Source organism: Gouania willdenowi, chromosome 7 (assembly GCF_900634775.1).
Source record: "Gouania willdenowi chromosome 7, fGouWil2.1, whole genome shotgun sequence".
In the NCBI taxonomy this organism is placed as follows: Eukaryota; Metazoa; Chordata; class Actinopteri; order Blenniiformes; family Gobiesocidae; genus Gouania; species Gouania willdenowi.
The window spans coordinates 16,041,732-16,066,372 of NC_041050.1; the positions used below are offsets into that span (position 1 = coordinate 16,041,732).

Consider the following 24,641-nt stretch of genomic DNA (forward strand, 5'->3'; position numbering starts at 1 on the left):
TATTGATTTGATACGTATTCAATTGATACGGAAACGTATTGATTTGATACGTATTCAATTGATACGGAAACGTATTGATTTGATACGTATTCAATTGATACGGAAACGTATTGATTTGATACGTATTCAATTGATACGGAAACGTATCAATTGACACTTCGTTTACATTTCTAAAAAAAAAAAAAAAAAGCACCTCATCCTGTCCCACCGATAGTTGTGACGTCATGGGAGGAGTTTGTAAACTTTTGCGCGCGCGCGTGTCTGAAGGCCACGCCTCTGTGCGCGTTCACTTCATACCTCTCTCATACTTAGCATTCCGCCTTTTTTACCTGTCAAACACGATTGTTTTAAAGCTTGAAAACCGTCCCCAGTTTGCTAAGCAAACGGCCTCCAGGACAGCAGAGCGGACAGAGCTCCGTGCGTCCAGCCTGAAGCCTGTTTGTGAGGTGAGTGCCTTCAGCCTTCACTTCTTTGTTGTGAGCTGTAACTTTTCATGCCGTCGCTGCTGCTGCTGCTGCTTGGAGTGCTCAAAGTTTTGGGATATTTGACATATTTAGCATTTTCCCGCTGCGCCGTTGCTATTTCAGACATTTGTGTGTTCAACCTGGGCTCGTGCGTGTCTTCATGCTGCCTTTCTTTCTCTAAATAACAACTTTTGTCGTAGTTTGTTTGCAGCTTGTTGCGATAGTGTTAGCATTCATGCTAACTAACTAGCTTACCAACTCTAATGTGTTAGCATTGTTTTTCTTCCAAACAAAGGCTACAGCAGAGTAAGTTTCTGTAGACATATAAGTTCTCCTCGGCTCTTAAACCATTTGTTAGAGGATTAATTTGGGGGAAATGTTTCACTCTAAACGCAGATTTGTCCAAGTCTCAGTTTGTCAAACATGTCCAAGGCTTGGCAGTGATTTCATTTTCGCCTCAACAGTAAAAGGATGTCAAACCAGTATTTCTAATGGCAGCTAGTTTTCAGTTTGCATTATATTTTGGTCTTTTGACGTTTGAAAGTCATAGGGGTTTTGTTTTTTTTATAGTTTCAGAGGATTTAGTTAATAAATATTTTAGATTACAAAAATCTGTGGATTAATTAATTTCGACTAAATCAGCTTTAAATTACATTTATTAATCAGTATTATCCATCTGTCACCAGTAGAGATCCAATAAACTATGTTTAACTTCCCTCAAAACCATTACTTCTGATTAGCTTATTTATCTCTCTTTTTTTTTTTTTCACACAAACCTCAGAACTAGAGCCCAGGCTATAATATTTAACTATTGTAATAACTTTTTTTTTTTTTTTTGCCGTGGCTATTGATACGTTTCCGTATAAATAGACACTTCGTAACTTTTTTTGCTGTTTGGAAATTTTGTAGCTACAAAATTGTAAACACTAGTTCATTATTGAACTATATATATATATATATATATATATATATATATATAAACGTGTGTGTATATGTTTACGGTTTGCGATTTGAGCAATTTTATTTTTTCACTTGTTTTTACATTGTATTCCAGAAATACAGTTTGCACAAACAAACTTGCCATTTCTTATTTATCAGCGTCTTTACAGTCCTTATGTTGACAGTGTTACTGATTAAGTTCCTTTTTTCTAATTTAATGGCGTTTTGCTTCTTTGTCTTTAATCGTATTTTAAGTATTATAAGAATTTGTGTTAATGTACAGTACTATTAATATCCAGTCTATATAAATGTGTGTATTCCACATATCAGTTATGTGATATTGGCTTTTTATGACCCCCCTCTATTGGTCATAAAATCTCGTATTTGTTGGGCTGTACTCAGAAATGACAAATCAACCAAAGCTCTGATTTAATTTTGTGTGGGATTCCTTCCCTTCATTTTCTTTTTTCTTTTCTTTTTTTTTTTTTTAAATCTCTATTTATTTCAACAAGTGAAGTCCTATTGGCAAAATTGATATTTGACTCTTTTTAGTTCACTTTGTCATTTGGGTTACCTTGCCATTGCGGTGGTCGATTAATCGTGATTTTATTATTGTCAATTTTATGAATTGATTCTACATTTTTCAAATATATAAAATTAAAACCAGATGATTTCTCCTCATTTGAATATTTCATTTACTCCATATAACACTTAAGTTGCTGTGATGTGTTACTCAAAAGAGAAGTAAAGTAATTCTGCCGCTGACTGATGTTAAATGGACGATTCTTAATCAGCAACAGGGCTGGGTATCGCTCACGATACAATATATTGCGATATTTTTTGACCACCAATAACGATATTACCACGATACGGAGTTCTGCGATAATCGATATATCGCGAGAAGTTTTGTCCACAATACATTGCGATATCTGTGTCCCTGAAGAAATTCAGATTTTGACTGCACTGAATCAATTTCACAGGATTTACAAAACATTGTCAATCAATTTCACATGAATGACAGCCAAGTAAAACAAGTGTATACTGCACAGTGGCTCGTCTATAACACACTGACCACAACTAGTCCAATGTCTTTGTGTTATGTTTAAGTTTTTAAGGGAAGACTGATACAAAATAATGCTTCATCAAAATATTGTTATTGATGTTTTTTTTTTTTCAGTGCTCTTAAAAATGACTGCAGACATCGGATATATTGTCAAAAGTGCAACTGTATTGCTGTGAATGTCCTCATGAGTTAAAATGCATAGAACAATCCCAAAGTAAATGAGGTTCTGTCATTCAACAATTTCAGGCTTTAACCCAGGTTTAAGCAAAAGTGCAACAGCAACTTCACAGTAGCTTAAATTTTCTGATTAAGAAATCAGATAACTACATATTTTATAACATAACTATTAAAAAAATAATGAACTCTGTGCATCTCAGCCTAGTGTGAATAAAAAAAATTAAACATGCCTGTGGCACACTCATAGCCTACTCAAAGGGTAAACAAATGATGGGGCTGGCTCACATTGCGCTGCGGTAACTCACAAGGACAGAATGTAAAAAAGTCAGAAAAAACTGGTGGGAGGAAAAATATATATATAATTTTTTTTTTTTTTTTTTAAACTCGAATTTGCAAAATAAAAATCGTTTTTATCTACAAATTCGATAATCGATTTTTTGCCCAGCCCTAAGTTCAATTTAAACCCACACTGCAGACTGCACATACATTTCAGTGCTAATACTAATATCAATTTGTTCTTTGTAAACTTGAAAACCTGAGAACATGTAACTTGTGCTTAGTACTTAACTTGTGTAAAAAGGGAAAAAAGATCAATATTTGACAGGATTGTATGGAAAATGTACCACAAGAGGAAATATTGTGATATATTGTCTCGATATTTTGGCACACCCCTAATCAGCAATAATGAAAAATCTAATTGATGATTGAAATTCGGTTTCTAATCAAATCAAGACTTTAATAATAGGAATAAAATCGGGAATTTGGGCTGATTAACCATTGATCGTGGTGTGTTGACTTACATAATAAAGAAAGTGTCTATTTGTACGGTTGCTGTACGGAAAACCCCCGGTGCTATTGGTACAGTTACCGAAGTACATGTACATAGCGTCTTAGGGTTAGGTTATAACTCTATATCACAACAATTTTTAGGATTAGAGTTAGGTTTAGTCTTAGTGACCTAAACTGGCCAATGAGGGGTTCTGCGTATGGACATAATGTCGGTATATTGATGCGGCAACCCTACGGATAGTCACTGCCTATAATAAATAGGTTGTCCTCCAATGAAAATACTGTAATGGCTCCAATTTGAATTGACAGAAACTGTTATTAGTGTTTGAAAATGTGTTTATGCATTAGGTTATTGGAAATCAGAAGATTAGTGGATTAATTACCAACCTCAAGTCTGTGTGTGCTGAAGTGTCAGTAGATAGGCTACTGAAGTTGTTTAGGTCTAGTTAAATTACCATACTTTCAGCTACTCACACAGTTGCTTTTACCTTCTTCATATAACTCATTCCTGATTAGCGGTATACACTAGCTACTGATCATGTGTTCAGTGCTTCCCCCACCTATCACCGTAACCTTATCGGGGGGACTGCTGCTTTTTTTTCAACCCCCCCCCCCCCCCCCCCCCCCCCCCCCACACTCGGCTCTCCGACTAATTCTAGGATTTAAATTGGTGAACGTTCAGTAGAAACTGACACATTCATCATCTTACTATTTGTCATACTGTGTGTTCATCTTGGTTTTTAAACATTTATTTTATTGTGTTACTTATTGAGTTTTTAGAGTTGGGCCTTTATGCATAGTTCAGGTGTGGGCAGGTCTGGTCCTCGAGGGCAAAAATCCTACATGTTTTAGGGGTTCTTTCCATATTTCAGTCATCATATCTTTTGTTGCCCTGCAGAGAGCATGACCGAGGGCAACAAGAGTTTTTCAAACCTAACAGAAGAGTTTTAGTTGCGGAGACAAACAACAACAAAAAGTAATTGTCCATGCATCTCCTCCTTTCACTGAGATTACAGGGACATAGAGACATTATCAAAAACTCAAAAATAACACTGATATTCACCCCTACAGTCAGTTTAGAGACTTTATTTCATTATTACTCAAGTTTTAGTATTTGGAGAACGCTAATATGCACAAACTGTTTAGAGAGATTTGGGTTTCAGAGGGAATTGAACCACCGTATTCTGTTACTAGGCTATGTTGATAGCTGATACCCTCTTTATCACTGAGACACATCTAAAAATTGTCAGTTTCAATACAATGACCTCACAGTTGTTAACAGTACATGGGCAAAGGGTTTATTCAGGACACACACATGTATGTTTGCACAGTAGAGCTTTTCATGTTTGCTTTATGAAAATCTATTTCTTTAAATAAAGAAATCTGAAAACCTAAACCTTTGGGGGGGGTTTTTTCCCAGCTTGTCTGTCCTTGATTTTATCAACAAAAAAAACCCCTGACCTTTGGATTTTGAAGTCTTTTGAAGACCTTCCAAAGCTTGATCAATTGTTTCAAATCTATAAAGGCCTGTTGCAGTTTGCGAGCAGAAAGAAAAGTGGGTATCTGAGAAGTGCAATGACGAAATCATACGTTGCTATTCATAATGCTACTGTTGCTGCTGCTGGAGCAGAAAGCAGTCGGCCTTTTTGCAGCTTGCTGAGCTCATAGCTTTATTTAGCTCAATGCACTGCTGGCTCCTCGTTGCACTAAACGGTAACACCTGACCTTTGGGCCGCTGGTAGCTATATTCAAACTGGCAGAGCCCATTTAAGCTGTGTGTTTTCATGTTCCCACTCATGCAAAAGACAAAGCTGTAATTGAATGCTTCAAATCATTGGAGTTTTGAATAAAAGTATGTGATTTACTTGAAAGTACCAGTAACATCCACTATCACACCAAGGCAGGAGAAACTAGCCTGTAACTACAGATTTGGCAATGGAATCTTCTTCCCTTGAGTATCAAAATGATACATTAGACACTCTTGTGTTTTAAAAGCTGCATTAAGTCCAGCCCACTCAGCAGTGCCTGAAACTGGGAAGGCTAAGCACACAGCATGTAGCACAACCACAGCTAAAGAAGTTGGGCAACTGTGCGATCATCTGTGGTTGATCTGTGGCTGGGACCATGTTAGCCACACTCTGGAAAACATTACACTGCAGGCTACATTATGTCGTGTGTTGGAGCATCCTCAACAACAACAAAAGAATGTGTAATTTCCTCATGTGGTCTTTACAGGCCCCTGGGAAATTCTTCAAAGAATTGAATGTAAAAAAAAAATCCTTTGAGATTGTTTGTAGTGATAAATGTACATATTTTTTTTAAAAGCGATACACAACCCTTCATATGAATGCACTTTAGATCATAGGTCTAAAAGCTGAATAATAAAATGTAACTAATTAGTGAAAGAAATATCTTTTAAGTAATTTATATAAACTTTTTGCTTTCAGACAAATGTAATATTCCTCAAAATGTGGCCACAGCCATTTTGGATATTTGTTCCAATCAGCGTTCACTGTTTTGTTCTCGTCACGTCATAATTGTAACAAATTTGTGGTCCGATATATTTCTGGTGAAATTACATTTTATTGTGACATTTTGGCACTTGGTTATGTTTCATCCAGTTCCTTGGATGGCATGATGTTATTGCTAAGTACACCAGTGTAACATTGTGACCCAGAAAAATCATGGAAGATGCCGGAGACCAAAGATATGTTACATTGGTTCTTGTACTTGTACTTTGTATCTCAGCATCAGACAGACAGAGCATGACATGAGCAGTTCTTGCTCCTTACAACTTCCTGTCAGGCTAGCTCAAGATGGAGCTTAGAGCTTGCTCTAGATACATATCTCGTCCCAGGATACTACATCTCTCCCTGTAACGTTACATTGGATGGATTTTGACATACAGTATACTTTTGCAAGACATGAGAATTTGGAATAAAAAATGCCATTATCTGTTCTTTTCGTCTTGAAGGGTAAAGATGTTTGTACTTAAAGAAAAAAAAACCTGTTGTCATTCTCCTGTATCTACAGCGCTAATATGCTCTTTTGTCTCCGTCTTTGAACATTTCCAACCTACCGGTCACACCGGTTTGCTTACAATAATAGAAATCAACCGGTGCCGTTTTTCTTAAACTGGGGTTCACAGGCAAACACAGTTTAGCACGAATTCAGATCATTTGTGCTCTAATACTCACTCATCAATGTAAAATTAAGGTAGAAAAACAATACAAATACATTTAACCCTCGGGGCACCTTTGGGGACCAAGTGTGTACCTTCTGCTTATTCAGAGTTTTAAACTCTCAATATCTCATTAGTTTAAAGCCTAATTATACAAACTTTGGACAGAAGTTTTCTTTTATTGTCATGTACATAATTCAATTATCCCTTTTATTGCAAGATGTATAGAACAGGAGATATAAAATGTACTGACACTCTTTGAGTTCCAGACTGATTTGGTCCCTTTGACTCCCATTATAACAACATGTTTTGGATATACTGTTATCCTGACATGTAAAAGTGGTTTTCCCAAAAATATCTAATAAATCTAAGCCTCTACCTTAAAAAATACAGGGAAAACAGGTTTTAGGTGGGATGAACCCACCAAGACACCAGGGTCAGCAGAGCTTTATTATGTAGAGTTTCAATGGAGGACACATCCCTGTAAAATGCATGGCAGTAGAAAAGCTAAAATCATACAAATGGTCTTGATGTGTTGGGATACACATAAAGCAGTGGTGTGAATGTGGTTGAGAATATATTTTGTGTATGTGTGTTAAGGCGTGTGTAAAAGTTGAATAACAAAAGGCAAAATGAACTGGTCCATCAGGGGTTCATGACAAAAAAGGCATAAAAAACATGAAGTATATAATATTGTAATGAGAAACTTTAGATTTATGGTTAGGTCTAAAGTTCTAACGTGAAAAAATATTTATATATAACATTTCTATTACACTTTTATGAAGGGTACCGTTGTTGTACCTATGGTCAAATAGTGTAGGTTTTTACATTAAATGCTCGTAGCTCTGAAAGTATTAATGCCTCAAAATCAATGTTCCTATCAAATATTGACCCACTCAAGTCTGTATTATTTTCATATAAAATATTTCATTTTGCACCTTATTTTTGAAAAAAATAAATGCACATTTTGTTTGTCATTAAAAAAAAGTGTATTTATCACAGAAATTACATAAAACCATAAAATAACACAGAAATATAATGAAAATGTTATATCTATGGTTAGGTCTGGAGTTGTTGAAAAGATCTGAAGGGAAAAATATTTATATATGACATTTTGAAGACACTTTTATGAAGTGTACCGTTTTGGTACCTAAGCTGTAGAAGGTTTTTTCAATAAATCCCCAAAGGTCTAAAAGTAATAATGCCTCAAAATCAATTTTCCTATCAATTATTGACCCGATCAAGTCTGTAAAAATTTCATATCAAATGTTCCACTTTGCACCCTATTTTTGAAAAAAAAAAATGCACATTCTGTTTTCGTCATTTGAAAAAAAAAGTGTATTTATCACAGAAATGACATACAAACATAAAATAACACAGAAATATAATGAAAACATTATATATATGGTTAGGTCTGGAGTTTTGAAAAGATCTGATGTAAAAAAAAGTGGGAAGAAAGAACTTTTTTATGAAGGGTAACATTTTGGTACCCAAGCTCAAAGACTAACTTTTTTTGAAGGTGACCTGAGAGTTTCTCTTTTCTAATTATGACTATATATTTTTCTACACTTACATAGTTCAAATTTTAAAATAATCATCTGTTTTTATTATTTTCAATGAAGAAGCTCCATAACAAAAATATTGTAACGTTTTTCTCATTTTAATAAAAGGCTTTGAGTTCCAGCATTCCACCAACAGTAATGCACTCCAAAGATCATTGTGTACATCAAAAACCATTAAATGGTTCTTGGCCATATTCATTGTCTTTTAAAGATTACAGGTAGATATGTATTTGTCTTCTGTCATGTAGGTGCGGTGTGGTTGGAGCCGTCATCATTGCGTCGGAGTGGAGCTGTCGTAGCAGCCCCGATGGGGCGCAGGAGGAAGGCGACAGTGGAGAGGGACTTGGCGATGGGCCGGAGCGTGGACTGGAAGGAGACCCCGAGGGGGTTTGGAGTCCAGACATTGAACAGAGCTTCCAGGAGGCGCTTGCCATCTACCCACCCTGTGGCAGGAGGAAGATCATACTTTCAGACGAGGGCAAGATGTATGGTGAGGAACACAACATTTAAGAACAGAAAGACACGACCCACAAACAAACAAAAAACTACACAAGAATTAAACATGAAGACACTGGACCAAATCACAGGCCAAAACACCAAAATCTGAGCATTTACAAAAACTAAGTCACAGCAGCAACTCCTTGACCACAGCAGGTCAAACTCATCTTCATGACTTGTTGATGATGGTTTTTGTTGGTGGTTGCTTTACATTGTGTAAGGTTTGTGACATTGTACTTCACAGACATGTGGTGGGAGTGTGTGTATCAAGTGATGTAATAATCCACTTGAAATGCCTCTAAAAACCTCAAATCACTTATGAGTTAAAGAGTAATGCTGTAGTCCTGTTAATTTATTGAATATTTAAGCATATTTTAAAACACCTATTGAGTGTATTCAGGCTTCTGTTTCTATAATATTCACCCTTAAAGAAATGTTTTATTAAAACCGTTTGTAATTTATTAGAGGTCGACCGATATGGGATTTTCAAAGGCCTATGCAGTTTTTTTCTAATTTCAACCGATATCTAAAGCTGATTTTAGAAGCCAATATTTGAGGCCGATTTACTTTAATTAATTATGAAAGACAATTGAAACACATATGATATAATTGCGGAGTCCTTTCGTCAGTCAAGCAGTGGCTGCAGCTGCCCACACGGGTGCCTGATCAAATATCCTATTATATCCTAAGAATATAATAGGATAAGGATATTTGATCAGGCACTATTATATTATATCCTTATCCTATTATATCGGCTTTTTATTTGTAAGCCTATTGGCTTCTACCTCTCCCATGCACATGCTATTATTATTACTTTTTTTTTGTATATTCATACAACAAATATATTTTGATATATACAGTATATTCATATATCCGAATGGATGTTTTTTAATGTTCTTTTCTTTTTTTGTTTAATGGCAACTCTAAAGTGCTAAATAAAATTAAAAAAAAATGGAATATATCGGTCGTCCTCTATTATTTATTTAATGTCGCCTTGATTTGGTTGAGTACAGTGATCTACATTTCAAAAGGGTTTTAAAACAACTTTTAAATATTGTCTAATACAATTACATTTTACCATGCCCCAGTCAATTTCAACAATAGTTATAAAAAGGATAATTTCCTGATATCCTTGGTAGTTTTGACTTTGGAGCACCAATTGGCTGTTATGCAGAAAGTTAATGTGACAACTTGTTATTTTGTGGTTTTATGAAATGTATTACATCTTCAAACGTTGGTTGTTTTCTGGGGAAAAAGCGTGTTTTCCTTATTTGGTGCTGTGGTAAGTAGCTGGAATGCACATTGTTTCATTTTTAGAAGTTGGAGTCTTCTCCTGCGTGTCTGAGTCAGCTTCTTTCTCGTAACCTCACAAAAACCAAAGTGACTCATCTAACTGGTGCTTCTACAGTAGAGGCGTCAAATTTACGGCCCGCGGGCTGGAACCACCAGAGGGTCCAATCTAGCCCACCACAGATGTTTGCCAGCTATGAGAAAGTGATCAAATGAATGGCCATGTCTTTATTTGACCACCAGGGGGCACAGTGTTTCAGTGAGAGGAGGGGTGGGCTTTCAGTGTTTTAATGGTAGTTGGGTGAGTGTGTGACTGGTCAATATGCTTTTTATAGCTACTATTTTAACCAGTGATTGACTTTATTAAGATTGGGAGGGTTTGATTAAAATGTGGGTTTTTAATTAACGCCTCTTACCTGTCCGCCGTGAACGACTAAAGGTCCTGTAAGTTTGCGGCTTCTTTTTTTCAATACTTCCATAAAATAGAAGATTCTATTGTTAAATAGAAGTAAAAACACGTGTACATAAACAGAGGCTTAATAATGTTGAAATCGCAGTTATTTTATTATAATCTTAGTATGTCTTTGTGCTAAAACAAAGACATACATTTAAGAGTTTGATAGCCCTACTTTACTGTAGTGTACTGGATCTACAGAGGAGCAGATCATTTGATACGTGGAGGCAGTGAAAGAAAAAGCTGACCATGCACTCTATGGTGACCAGCTTTAGAACACATGTTCACAGTGTGATCTCTCTTTTCCTTTCATTCCACCAACAGTCAAACAGTTTTAGAAACCTGACTCAAAATGGACACAGGCTGCTGTAATGGGAATTTCTCAGCTCAGCCACAGAAATGGAAACCCCGGCAGTTCTTTTCATTACAGTAGAAATTGGGAGTCAACAAATACACAATAACTTCTCTAGACATTATGCAAGCTCTCTCAGGCTGTCTGGACTTAAAAGCACAGTCTCCAAACAATTCTGTTAATTAGGAAATGTTTATCTTTAAATACATTTTCATATGTTTAACACTTCTGACTTGTGTTTTGGATTCCAGGACTGAAACCTTCTTTTAGTCTGTTTTTTGAACGACAACATTTTTTTACCCAAATGATAGAATAATAATGATTGTCAGTGCTTGTGTGTTTGCTATCATATTGTATTTTCTCTTTCACCTAGTCTCTTCTTTTTTAGCAATTTAAATATATCCTCTACTCAAATTGTGTATTTAGTTATAAAACTATTGAAAATGCTGCCCTGTCAGAATTAACTTTCCCTCATTAGTTTTGCACTTAATTGGTTACAGATATGTCAAGTCGTTTCACCATCAGGAAATACAGTTTTGCTATTCATGTCATTGTGCCTGATTTGTATAGCTTTCATTGCAAACAAGCAGATGAGACAGTACGTCCAATGACTTATGAAATCTAATTGAAGACTTGTTCTTGTAGCAGGCTTTATGCATTTAGGGGTCTATTCTCCTGTTTGGACTTTTTACGCGCCTGCAGTTACGCGCCTCTCTCCTGCGCGTACTCTCCGGTCCAGGTTCCTGATGCTCCCACCGCGCGTAAGTAGACCAAAAGCGCGTAGTCTGTCAATAAAGGCGGTCTGAAGCCAAGGAGGAGGACTGGGCCATGATGTCATTAGTTTTCCCAACGCTTGTAAATGTCATTGAAATCCGTGAAAATGATAGTCCACTTTTAATGTGAAACGCCACTTTCTTCTGTCCGAGTCACAGTTAAAATCTGATTACCGTTTGCTTGTGTGGAAAGCCTGATTTTATTAAATTCTTCCATTCCTGCATTCAGAAATAATCAACGCATGCATCATTATCATTCGTTATCAATGCGGTACCTGATCTAAAACGTGACCCAGTGTGATGTGCTGGAGGTTTGAGGAAATAACCTCGCAGAGCGTCCTGCTTTAATACAGAGGAGACAGACATGTTTGCAGTGAAACAGAACCAGTGGCTTCCTGCATTAAATATACACTGTTTAAAGCCTTATGGAGCTGATGTGACTTTACGTTGGACATGGTATGAAAATAGGTTGACTTCTGTCCACGTTGGTCACAGTGATGTCCGTCTGTCATTTTCATTTATTGAGCAGTGCAACTCGGGTGCGCACATCTGATAAGCTCCACGACACAGCACCCACCACTCTACGGTAAAAGTCGAGGATGGTATGGATAAAATATAATGAAATGTAACACATTCTATGTCCCTTCTAGAATTGTTAAATGTCAACAAATTGAGCCCCGTGACAGTGTCAGTTTGGATAGATTCTTTCTTGGAGTTTGTTTTGCAATGTCCATGTGGCTTAATTTGTAACTAAGTCCATACTTCTAGTGCAAGGGTCTGCAACCTGCGGCTCTGGGGCCTCATGTGGCTCTTTGACTCTTTTGCAATGGCTCCCTATAGCTTTAAAAAAAATATTATAATAATGAATGGTTATTTCTTACAGATGGTATTGACGGTTCATTACATTAACTTGAAATAAAATTATGGCAAAACAATTTGATAACCTAAAAATAAATCAGTTTGCGCAATAAGTCTGCCACCTTCCTACTTCACCTCCTACAACATCTACAGACCATTAATTTCCTGCACCTGTGGCTAACTTTAAGTTTTAAATCCCTGGTAAGATAACTAAACTAACAAAAAGACTATTCTGGAAGAAAATTGAGATTTTATATGTGTGGAGAAAGATTTATTTAACTGTCAACATGCCCACTTAATATGCATGCTTGATATGTTGCAAGAAATTAGCAATTAGCATGTGTTGACCGACATGATCACATGCTCTCAAATTCAAGTTATATTTTGTAGGCGTTCAAATCCATTAATTCATAAAATTATTTAATATTATTTTAACTGTGTATTATTTTATACACTGAATTGTCTTCATTAAGAAGGTTTTTTTTCTTTTTCTCCGGCTTCGAAAGGACTTTGATCCAGGTGAGATGAGGCAAAATGGCTCCTTTGGGAGTAAAGGTTGCAGACCCCTGTTCTAGTGCAATATAATGGTTCACCTTATTGGGGTGCTGCACTTATTCCAAGTTCAGAAGCGCGTAAGAGGAAAAGAACTGAAGCAGACGGGAGAATGCACATAAGTCCAGATTTGAATGGGAACACCCACATTTCAGGGCCGCTCCACCCACAGTGCGTTACTGGGATGGAGGCGTGCAGGGACTGACTTAAGGACAGGGGGAGAATAAATAACGTGCAGCCAAAAACAGCGCCATTGCGTGGCTTTCCTGACTTACGCGCATGGGAGAATAGAGCCCTTAATGAGCCTATATTGTGTGTAACTAATGCATTTTTGCAGGTCACATCTTTCAAGGCATCATAAAGTGTATTTTTTGTCTTTTCATTTGTTGCTTTCTCAATGCCAGGTCGAAATGAGCTGATAGCTCGTTATATCAAGCTACGAACGGGGAAGACGCGTACACGCAAACAGGTACGCAGAGATTTTTTTTTGCATGCTTTTAATGTTTTATTTCTTTGTTTGACTTTGAAGTGTTGTTATAATGAAGCAGTGGTTGTTTCATACTGCACAATCATCCTTTTAATCTGTGTGTTTTGATGGGGGCTTATTATTGCCCCATAGGTGTCTAGTCACATTCAGGTTTTGGCACGTAAGAAGGTACGAGAATACCAGGCAAGCATCAAGGTGGGTGCCTGCTGAAGCAGCTCCTTTCTCCCTCTTTAGTCACATCCCCGTCTGCTTCTTTTCTCTTCTCCTTTCCGTTTCCTCCCGTCCTTTTTCTTCCACCCTGACTCTCTTCAGGTCTCTAGTCACCTTCAAGTTTTGGCCAAGAGAAAGTCTCGTGAGATTCAATCTGAGCTCAAGGTACACTTGCTTACTGATGTTTCACTGCTGGTTCTTTTGCTTTGCATGCATCTTTAAACTATATTATTAACCCAATCATCTACTGTGGATGTCTTTGTCACAGCCAATGTTTAGTTGTGCTTCTCTGTTGTAGCTGTGAGTGAATATCCTACATGTCATGGCTTCAAAGATGACGAGAGCTATAACAGGTCGGCAATGAATAGGTTTTAACTTAAAATGCCTTTGTATATAATTTGGAGAGGATACCATGTTTTTGTAATTGGAACACTTAATTGCACAGTTAGAAATCCATTTTAATTAAAAAACAAATGTTTGCATGAAAGCAGAGTGGTTTCACAATTGTGGCATGCTAATCTTAAACCATAAATACACACAAAATATCTGGAAATAGATCCTAATCTCTTTAATTGACTTACACTCACACTGTCGCATGTTTATTTTGCTCCATGATTTGTAAGATAATGACAGTTTTACTGTAATGCACGTCTGTCTGTGCTCTTTGTTTAAGAGGTTTGTGGATTTGGGCAAATAATTGCATGACACCAAGTTACTCTGTGTGCTGACCTTTGTGATCATCTGTAGGGGTGTGATAAAACACACACGCAAATAGGATTTTCTTTTCTGGTGCGTTTCTAATTGCTCAACTATATTTTGCTCTTTTAATCACTTTGCTACCCTTTTTAATTTGCTTATGTGGATAACGGTTTTGATTTGTAAGATGTATACAAGGCTTATACAGTGCGCTTTAACACATGCACTTAAAAATATCACACCTCAAAAAATGTTTTGGCCTTTAAAGGAATTAGTATTTGTTTTTTAAATCTTTGTTCAACTTATTTTTGTTTAGTTTTTTTGGTTCTTGTCTGTGTCTCCAAAGCTAAGTTTTATTCAGCTTTCAAATTGAACAGTTACAGTTTACTGCCATCTTCTGGCCTGAGCTTCAACAGCCGTAACATAAAGAGAGGGAGGTCGCACAGCAAGCATTTCCATTTTTATTCATCACCAAACAACACTAACAAACACAGGGATAGCAGTTGAAGTAAAGCTCTTTCACGCAGGACGCTGGTTAAGTATCCGCCCAGGACAGTGGCCAGCTAAATCTTGTTAGGCTCATTACGCTCTCCAGCCGGTTCTGAAGCTCCACCTTTGAAGATTAGAAACAGAAAACCCTTAGAGCCTATGTCGTGTACATCCAGGAGGCCTGGAGCCATAATATTGTCATCTTTAGTTCAGTTTACATATAATTATACACTGTAAACTCAAATAAGTTACCAGAACTCAATTGATTGCCTCAGTTTTTTTAAGTTGATGAACTTAAAAGTTTTCTTACAAAGTTGGATGACTGGCTACTTGTACTTTTTGATAATGGTGAAAGTGCTATATGAATTACATTTATTTTAAATAATCCCTATTTGAAACAATTGTACTTTATCATCCTTAGCATGTAATTACTTAATTCTATGAAGTTGTACTTTTAAGTTATGCTTACTTATAAACAAATATAGTTCCATTTACTCAAAAATTAGGTTTAACCAAAAAGGAAGAATATGTTGCTACAACGTGACATAATTCAGTTAGTTGAACTTTTTCTATAACTTTGAGTAGGGGTGTGTATTGCCTGGCATCTGGCGATACGATTCGTATCCTGAAACATTGGTCAAGATACGATACGTTGTATCCCAATATTAAAGTGTAAGGCGATTATTGCGATTTTTTTTAAATTGTATATGTGACTTAAGAAACAATCTGTAAATGTGTACACCTTCATGAGAACATTATGTATGAAATATATTTTATTGGCATATTTTACACTAAAAACATTGGCTTTAACATGCCATGTGCCAACAACTTAAAATCAAACAATAGCATACAATCTGCCTGTGGCTTTTAAACCAACTTTGACTTTAGTGCAACATGACTTTAGTGCAAATGACTTTAGTACAACTTAACTGAGGTACTGTGTATGCCTAGAATAACAAATAAATGCTGAAAGTTAGTACTTTCTTTTTAGATTTTTTTTTTTTTAAAAAACACGAGCTGGTCAACATGCCCAGGTTTTCGCTCACTTCTTTGTGTAGTTACAATGTCTCCTGCAGTGGAAAAGACTTTCCTGGTTTAATAAAGGTTAAAAAAAAAAATTTGATATGGATGCATTTTTAATCGATCTGAGAATTGCGTGACTTAATATTGTGATATATCGCCAAATTGATGTTTTTCAACACCCCTACTTTGAGTATGAACTACTTATTTTGTTTATTTACTTTGAACGTTTGGGTTTACAGTGTCATACATTTCATTTGTTTTTATAATTTGTTTATTTTTTAATATGTAGTGGAAAGTTATAAGAATCACATCATTACAGAGGAACAATGTTGTTGGTTTTTTTTTTCCAGTTTTACTGACATCTTTGAGAGCGTATGTGTTTTTTGAACCCAACCCTTCTCCCTGAGTGAATTAAAGTTACTAATTCCTAAGCTTCCCTATAAGGCATAGGATATACCCCCAGAAACACAAATTATATGGCATTCATTTTTAATTATAATTAAAAAAGAAAAAATAGTAATAATAAAAGACACAAAATATATTTATTGTAAAGGGCATTTACAGTATGTTTAAAATTAAGCCTTACAGCCATAAACAAACTCACACTGAGTCATTGTTAACCTAAAGGTGACCCCTCACCCTGTTGAGCATGATTGTTGTTAGAATTTTTTTTGTGTTATTTCATTAATCTATCACATAGGTTCTTAACGTGTTTGTCTTGTTAAAGGTTGTGTCTCCATTATATTCCAGATGTGTCCAATTAAATTCTAGATGTGAACAACTTAGATTCTTTGCTTAGATTTGTATTTTGTTAAAGATGAACTCAAGTATGGTTTAACATTTGCCTATAGAGTTACCAAAGATTACCAAATGACTCCCTGCATTCCAGTTTTTTAGGGATTGTTACCAAGTGTTTTCACATGTTTTCTTGTTGCATTTCTTTGGTTTGTAACTCAATGAGTCGTCGTAAGAACGTCGCCGCTTTGGTTCCCTGATACTCGGGTTTCCTCACCCTTTCTTATATACTTCCTCACCTTTTCTAATGTGTGACTTTGTTTCTTTTAAATGTACCAAAGTTAATTAATAAAATGTCTTTTTTTACCTTAGGCTTGGAACTTGGTAAGTTATTGCTAAACAACTAATCGTTTTCTGCTTCAGGCTTGATGCTGTGTGGATGGCATCATATTACTACTGGCCAACAAAACAGCTTCACCGCTGGACACTACAACCCTGCTCAATGGCACTTTGGCTCCTTTGTTTTAGTTGCTTTTAGTCAATACTGGTGACGGTTAGCTCCTCTAGTGTGGTGTCCAACTTGCTTTGGCTTCCCATCATGCTTTGCTTCCTGACCCAGTCATCCCACAGTTACTGCACCCCGCTGAAATACTTGACATGTTTGCTGGCTTGCTTTGTACACTGGCTGTTGTTGGAATGAATTCCTGTGTTTGTGTGTGTGTGTGATGTGAAGGACGCTTTGATCATTATGTGTTCTTTGTCTCTCTCCATCAGGACCAGGCATCCAAAGACAAAGCTCTGCAAACAGTAGCCAACCTGTCATCAGCTCAGATAGTATCAGCGAGTGTAATCAAACCTCAGACTCCCTTCCCTCCACCAGTCAGAGTGAGCTGAAAATCAACGCACACATTCTTTTCCTCCTAGATATCCAATGTCCGAGTAACGCTATTTGCCCCTTTCCCTTGTTTTCTTCTTTGTTTAGTTCTGGCCCGGCCCAATGCCCGGACAGCCTGGACAATCTCAGGAGTAAGTGTTGCTGGAAGTTCAGCTGCTTTTCTATAAATGAGGCAAAGTTTTCCTTTCAATCTTGGACTCATTCTCTCCATATACTTTGTTTTTTTTAATATGTTTTAGTATCAAGCCCTTTGCACAGCCACCATACACAACACTACCAGCCCCTGTCCCTCAATCCATCAGTAAGTAAGAACACATGATATGATGTTTAATCTACTTCTGTGTTTATCAATGGTTGTTGGTTTTCTTTTGTTTATTGCCAGGTTATGAAACTTTGCCACCACCTCGCCCTGCAGCGATCGCAGCTCCTGTTTGGCAAGACAGAACAATAGCTTCAACAAAGCTCCGACTACTCGAATTCTCCGCTTTTATGGAGACCCAGAGGGACAGAGAGACGGTACAGATAATACAATTGTTGACCAACAAATGGGGATGTCCAATATTAGCCTTGTTGTCAATATGTAAATATTATCCAACACTTAAAGCTGGAGACAAAGAAAAAAATTCAGATAAAGACTTAAAGGTGGATTCACAAAAGGTTTAATGGTATTAAAATGTGTGCAAACGTCACTCCAGGTGCTAATAAGGAGTACAAAGCCCAAGGAATCAGGTGTGCGCCGCCGCTGATCTTCCAAATGTCCTCATTCCATTTAGTGCGTTTCCCTTTGATAAATATGCATAGTAGACGGAGCAAAAATATGAGAGGAGTGAATGCAAATAAATTGATGCAGGAGACGCAATGTGATTCATGAAATCTGGAACTGTTTGCGGTGATAGTTTTAGTTCCAGAAAATACCAGAGAAGGAGGTGCAAACACACACGCAGAGATCATCGCTGCCGTGAATGTGGACAGAAAAGACAGCAGAGATGAAAATAAGGCTCCAGGGCATGTGTGCGCGCGTGATTGATTATTTAGTTTCCAACATTTTTAAATGTTTGTGCAGCAGACAGAAGTGTATCTGCCTCAAATTTAACTTCCCGAAACGCACTGACGTTTCCACATTAAACGAGTACAATGCTCATTTAAATAGAGGCGGGCTGCACTAGTTCTGATTGTGCACTAATGATTGCTGCACCCTTAGTGAATTCCAGGCCCTCAGTGTAGGCCTCATCATGGATTGGTAAGTCGAAGATTGGTTGCTCGAAACAAAAGCATGTAAAAGGTTGAAATTGCCGCTCAAAAGTTTTAATCTCCACTTTAAACACAAGTTTCACACATTACATTGTTGGATGTGGAGTCCTGTAGACAGATGCATGGATATGTTTTTACTTCTTTCCTATCGTGATTTCTTGTGTTTCTGATTTCTGATGTTTTCACTAACGTTTTTTCGGGGCTTACGTGGAAAGATCTATATCCGAAGTTGAATGTCTCGCGGAGTGAGGTGATACCACGGGGTACACAGGGAACAACCTAGAACAAAAATGGCATCAAGCCACTCACTGTCCTTATCTGGAAAAGAAACACGAAAAATTCCAGTAAAAATGAAGAAAAACTCTTCAATGCATTGCACAATGCAGTGTGTGAAACTTTTCCAACTATGAAAATAAGTGTTTACAGTGGGGATTAAAACAAACTTTCAAGCAGCAATATTGATCTGAGGGCTACACTGTATATATCTGATTAAAAGTAAATTAATAAAAATTCAAATTTCAAAGGCTTTTTTTTTTTGCCAACCTGAATTTAGTTCAACAGCTTAATGTGCAATGGGACGTCACTTTTCTAGCCCCTAATGCAGAAAACACAGAACTTATGCTTGATAGGAAATCAATCAAATGACCAATTACTGCTATAATAAAAACTGAATTACCATATGATACTGCAGAAATACACATATAAACAGCATGTATAAACACTTGCATAGAGGCATATATTTCTGTAGATCTTTAAGAAGTGAAAGAACAGAAGCTTTGGTTGTTTCTACTTCACATACTTGCATTTCACCCTGGTCGAATAAGACATTCTCAACGGGTTAGAATGAAGCCAAAGGCTTCACAAAAGCAAAGATCAAGATTTCACTTTAATACTATATATTGTTCGATAATATTACAGGTCTACCAACAATCTAACATGTCTTTTGTTTCTCTCTGTCCTGTTGCTTGGCTGTCACAGCATAAACACCTATTTGTACACATTGGACCATCAAATCCAAGCTACACTGACCCAGTGTTGGAGTCTATAGATGTGAGGCAGATTTATGACAAGTTCTCTGAGAAGAAAGGAGGTCTGAAGGAGCTCTACGAAAAAGGCCCACACAATGCCTTCTTTCTCGTCAAGTTCTGGGTAGGTGCACAGAGAGCTTTCCCACTTTGATGACTGTGAGAAAAGCCATGGTTGGGGGGAGAAATATGTAAGAAGCTAATGCTATTCAGGGAAAGGTTTATTGAAGTGGATTTCCAATGTTTTTTAATGGAGAAAAAAAAGCATTATATAAGTACTTTATAACTCCTGATGTAATTTGTCTACATTTTAATGTAGTACACAGTTGTTTCTAATCCTGACTTAAATGTGTTTAGGAATCATTGACTTCAAATGTAGGATATTTTCTCTCTTGCTGTGTTTGTTAACCTGGTTATTGCCCTGTGTTGTTTCCTTTCTCAGGCGGACCTGAGCGGTGACGTCGAAGAAGGCGCTGGTGCATTCTACGGTGTGAGCAGCCAGTACAGTGGTACAGAAAATATCACTATCAGCGTCTCCACAAAGGTCTGCTCCTTTGGCAAACAGGTGGTGGAGAAGGTTGAGGTGAGCGTGTGGCTGCACCCACAGCAGTGCTTCGCTGCTCTAGCCTTGTCATTATTGTAATCGTAGGAGTTTTTCTTTCACAACTCCTTTGTCCTACAACTACTCCTAGGCTATTAATGCAGCACTAATGACAAGTTTGTCATCTCATAGGGGCAATGTCAATGATGATCTGTCAACCTTTTTTGGAGCCAAAAGGTCAAGGCCGCGTCAAGTTCGACGCTTACATTTATTCAAAGCTCATCTCAAGTAGAGTACTTTATTTAATTGGATCGAAACTGTACGACCCACCGGTAAAATGATTGGTAGGGGTCAAAGTTCCCGACCTCACCAAAAAAAATGTTCTTATAGCTTGGCCACAAATTGAGATACAGTACTCAGAATGGTACATTGAACGACATTTTCTTTTGATGTGTGACCTTGACCTTTGCTCAAGGTAAAAAAAAAAAAAACAATATTATTTTCCCTATAACTTGCTCACAAATTGAGATACAGTGCGCAGACTGGTACCATTGAACAACATTGTTTTTTCAATATGTGACCTTGACCTTTGATCTAGGTCACATATTTAAGGTCAAGGTCAGTCTTCTATTTTTTCTGCATTATATAACTTGTCAACAAATCAGATAAAGGTTTTCATTTTTGCCAAATATAAAAATAAAAACTAATAATTATTACTAATGTAATAAAAAACTAGGTCTTGCCTAGTTTTTTATTACTTTTTCTGATTTTTTTTTTTTTTTTTTTTTTTCTTCTCCACCTATTCAGACGGAGTATGCACATCTGGAAGGAGGAAAGTATGTTTTCTGCATCCATCGCTCACCTATGTGTGAATATATGATCAACTTCATTCACAAACTCAAACACCTGCCAGAGAAGTACATGATGAACAGCGTGCTGGAGAACTTCACCATTCTACAGGTGTGTGCGCATCACAGTCAACTCAACGTTTGATGATGTAGAGAAAATATCCTTGAAAAAAGTAGTCTAAGAAAACACTTTTTTAAAACCAAGCATTTTATGTATTCATGTTTTGTGAATGAGACAAATCGGTGGGTCAAACTTAGCAGACTTTACAGAAAAAGTGTGAGGTCTTTTTTTACTGTTTTTTTTTTTTTGGCGTTCAAGACGGACTAGGAAACAATAACAGTACAATGCACTGATGGTGTACTCAAGTTAATGTCTATAAAATTACACAGTGCGTGTGTGACAACTGGACAAGTAATGGACAGAATGGTGAGCAGCATGCATATCTATATATTTATTTAGTATAAATAAACACATGCAGTAGAGAGGAAGAAAAGCCTAAAAAAAACATTACGTTTAACTCCTGGGATACAACACAGTGATTAATATAGTCACCGTCATTATAACAATGATTTACATTTTTTATTGCAGGCAGCTTTTCTTTGAAATACACTATCAATATTACATTATTTCTAAGTAATGTAAATATGTGGATTGGCTTTGATTTAGCTACACAAACATTTTATTATTGATAGTTACTTTTTATTTTTTTTATTTTCATTTTACAGGTGAAGTTGAAGTATAGTGAGCCAAAAGTGACCCTGATTTAAAAGATTTTGTTGAAGCTAAAAGGTATAATGTTGAGGAGAAAGGCTTTGACATGAGTTTGTTTGTTTGTTTTAGGGGCTACCAAGCTTTTCTAAATGCATAACTGTTTGAATAAATATATTTTAATGTTCATTCACATTTTATTTTCTTCTAAACTTAACAATCCTAATGATCCACATGAATTCATTTAATTTTTTATTATTTATTGGTTTATTTAACAGGGACGGTATGCATTAAAATTGATACTGAAAATATACCAGAATTAGCTTTTTTTCATCTGCATTTTCACCCCAAAGTATATAACTTACACAAATTACAGGAAATATACAATAAAATATACAGTGAAAAGATGCAACTACATAACATATAACACTTTCATTTACATATAAAACAGTATTTGAGAATAGACAGATATTAAAACATACATGTTCATAAAATAAAACGTGAAAGAGTTTCACTCATTTATTGCTTTCCTGTTCTGTTTTCATGATGAAATGCAAAGCTGTAAGCATTTAGGTTTTACTGACAACAACTGGGCTAAACTATTTCTCATCATTTATGACTCATGTATGTGCTGGGTTGTTGGTTAATTGTTGGTGTTGTGTCTCCTGACTGTCTGTATTTGTGTCCCGTGACAGGTGGTGTCCAACAGAGAGACTCAAGAGACTCTTCTGTGCATCGCGTTTGTGTTTGAAGTGTCCACCAGTGAGCACGGAGCCCAGTACCATGTTTACCGACTAGTTAACGACTAGTCACGCGTCACCAACAAGCAAAGACTTTTTTTTCTTGATTTCTCGATTTTTATCCATCAGAATCATCACTCCTCGGCTCGTTTTTTATCTCTGTAGCAACAAAACAAAAAAAAGACATTACACCGCTGCCACGCGTGCTGCATGTATTAGTGCCTCCGCCCGTTGACTTGGTCGGCAAAGAGTTTGTAATATTGAATCTGTAATATTTTTTTCATTTTGATTAGAAGCAAAGTTTAGACAAAAACTGAAAACCAGTAAAGATGCGTTAAAACAATGGGCTGTCCCTCCATGTTTGTATGTACATGAAATCAGTGAGATTGTAGCTAAAGGAAGTAACACTATCATATGCATCCATGTCACAGGTGTGACTAAGTTATTGGTTTAGAACATTAGATTCACTGTCAATGGAACCCATGAGTGGCTGTTTCCTTCACATGTAATCCCAGTTGGATACAGCTTTATCTGACCTAGATGGCGTCAATGTCAATCAAAAACCCAAGTATTACATCATGTACAGTAGGAGTAAGCCCCCTGCCAGAAAACAATGCACTACAGTGACATATATATGTATATTATGGCTCACTTCTGACCCAGCTATGTGTGGGACATAATGGTATTTGGTTTGCGGTAAATAGTGTGGAGAGAAAAGTCAAACTCTAAAGTGTGCGTTGGAACAGGAAGTAGTTCCTCATCACGTGTTCCTTGTTTGTTTGCCAGCAGCAGTTTCTATACGTTGGCTTTACCTTTTTATTGTTAGACTGACATTTTCCGACACTGACATTTTGGGCTCGCTGCAGTATTTCTACCTCCGCACGAGTTGGAATAAGAATGTGCTTTGAATCTTAAGGCCTTAAGCTGAGGAACACTGTATAGGATATGTACACTATGCCTGTAATGGTACTGTGTTTTTTTCTTTTTTTTGACAATTTGAAAAAAAAAGTGGTTTTTATAAAAGTGAACTATCTGTTTGTACTTTCTTCACCAGCAGAGCAGCAAGTGTTAACTCATTTTAAACGATGTGTGGTTTTTGGTTTTTATCTGTGTTTGACGTATGTAAAATGATATTTGGTGCAGTTTAGTCCCCCGTGTTTCACTGCAGAGATTTTTGTCATGCAAACTTTAACGATGACACTATTTACTTTTGAATGCTTTGTTTTGGTATTTTGGCTCACAAGAACTTTATACTGTAATGCGCCCCCTCCTGGCAGAGTCCGGTTCATCCATGTGGAATTTAATCTGCTTTTCTTTCTGTTTTTTTTTTTTTTTTAATTTACATGTTGACATTCAGAGCATTCTTTTTCTGTTTTGAAATTTGCTATGTAATGTTCACTGTGTGGTCATTTAGGAGTGTTTTGGTTTTTTCTCCTCTTAATGTTTGTGCTGTGGCCGGTTACCTCTGCTCAGCCAATAAATTCTGTGCCTTAATGCAAATAAAATGCTGTCTTATTCAATGCTTTTAATTCAACTCTATGAAATATAAATCACTGTTTTTTTTTTTTTTTTTTTTTTTTAAATCAACAAATGTAAAATATATCTTAATTAGCCAAAACAGTATGAACGCCATCAAATATGTTTTTTCTTCAGAATCAGACAGACTTTATTGATCCCAGGGGGAAAATACATTTTTTTTACAAGAAACACCATATATATTTAAAGTAATAAAATAAAATGCGTGAACAATTCCATCTCTCATTATTCTGACTTTTAGCAAATCGAAATAGTTTTGAAAATCCTACTTGACCTAAAACAGCAAGTTTATTCTGATTTTATGTCACGGTGAGTGAAAAAATTCCTGTCTTTTTACAGTGTATTTAAATATCTTGTTTCTACTGTATTTTCTGTAAAATGTGGGTTTGAATTTAAATTACTGTTATTCCAAAAATATATATGAATATTAACCCTATGTATCAAACTCGAGGCCTGGGGGCCAAATCTCACCCTTTAAGAGCAGTGATTCTCAAACTGGGGTCT

General features: G+C 36.5%; 1 protein-coding gene across 5 annotated transcripts; it reads left to right on the forward strand.

Annotated features, from left to right (window-relative positions):
* Positions 1-262: 262 nt before the first annotated feature.
* tead3a (TEA domain family member 3 a) lies at positions 263-24,121 on the forward strand. 5 transcript variants are annotated; one of them, XM_028452847.1, is made up of 14 exons: positions 263-446; positions 8,424-8,665; positions 13,357-13,421; positions 13,572-13,634; positions 13,752-13,814; positions 16,965-16,976; positions 17,367-17,477; positions 17,575-17,618; positions 17,727-17,788; positions 17,870-18,003; positions 19,717-19,887; positions 20,206-20,346; positions 21,112-21,264; positions 22,557-24,121. In XM_028452847.1, the coding sequence occupies exons 2-14, from the start codon at positions 8,659-8,661 to the stop codon at positions 22,668-22,670; spliced, it is 1,140 nt and encodes a 379-aa protein (XP_028308648.1). In that variant the 5' UTR covers positions 263-446; positions 8,424-8,658; the 3' UTR covers positions 22,671-24,121. The 5 variants fall into 5 exon arrangements, with proteins under 5 accessions (XP_028308648.1, XP_028308651.1, XP_028308652.1 ...); XM_028452850.1 differs by lacking the exon at positions 13,752-13,814 and having other exon boundaries at positions 22,557-22,691; XM_028452851.1 differs by lacking the exon at positions 13,572-13,634 and having other exon boundaries at positions 22,557-22,691.
* The last annotated feature ends 520 nt before the right edge of the window (positions 24,122-24,641 follow it).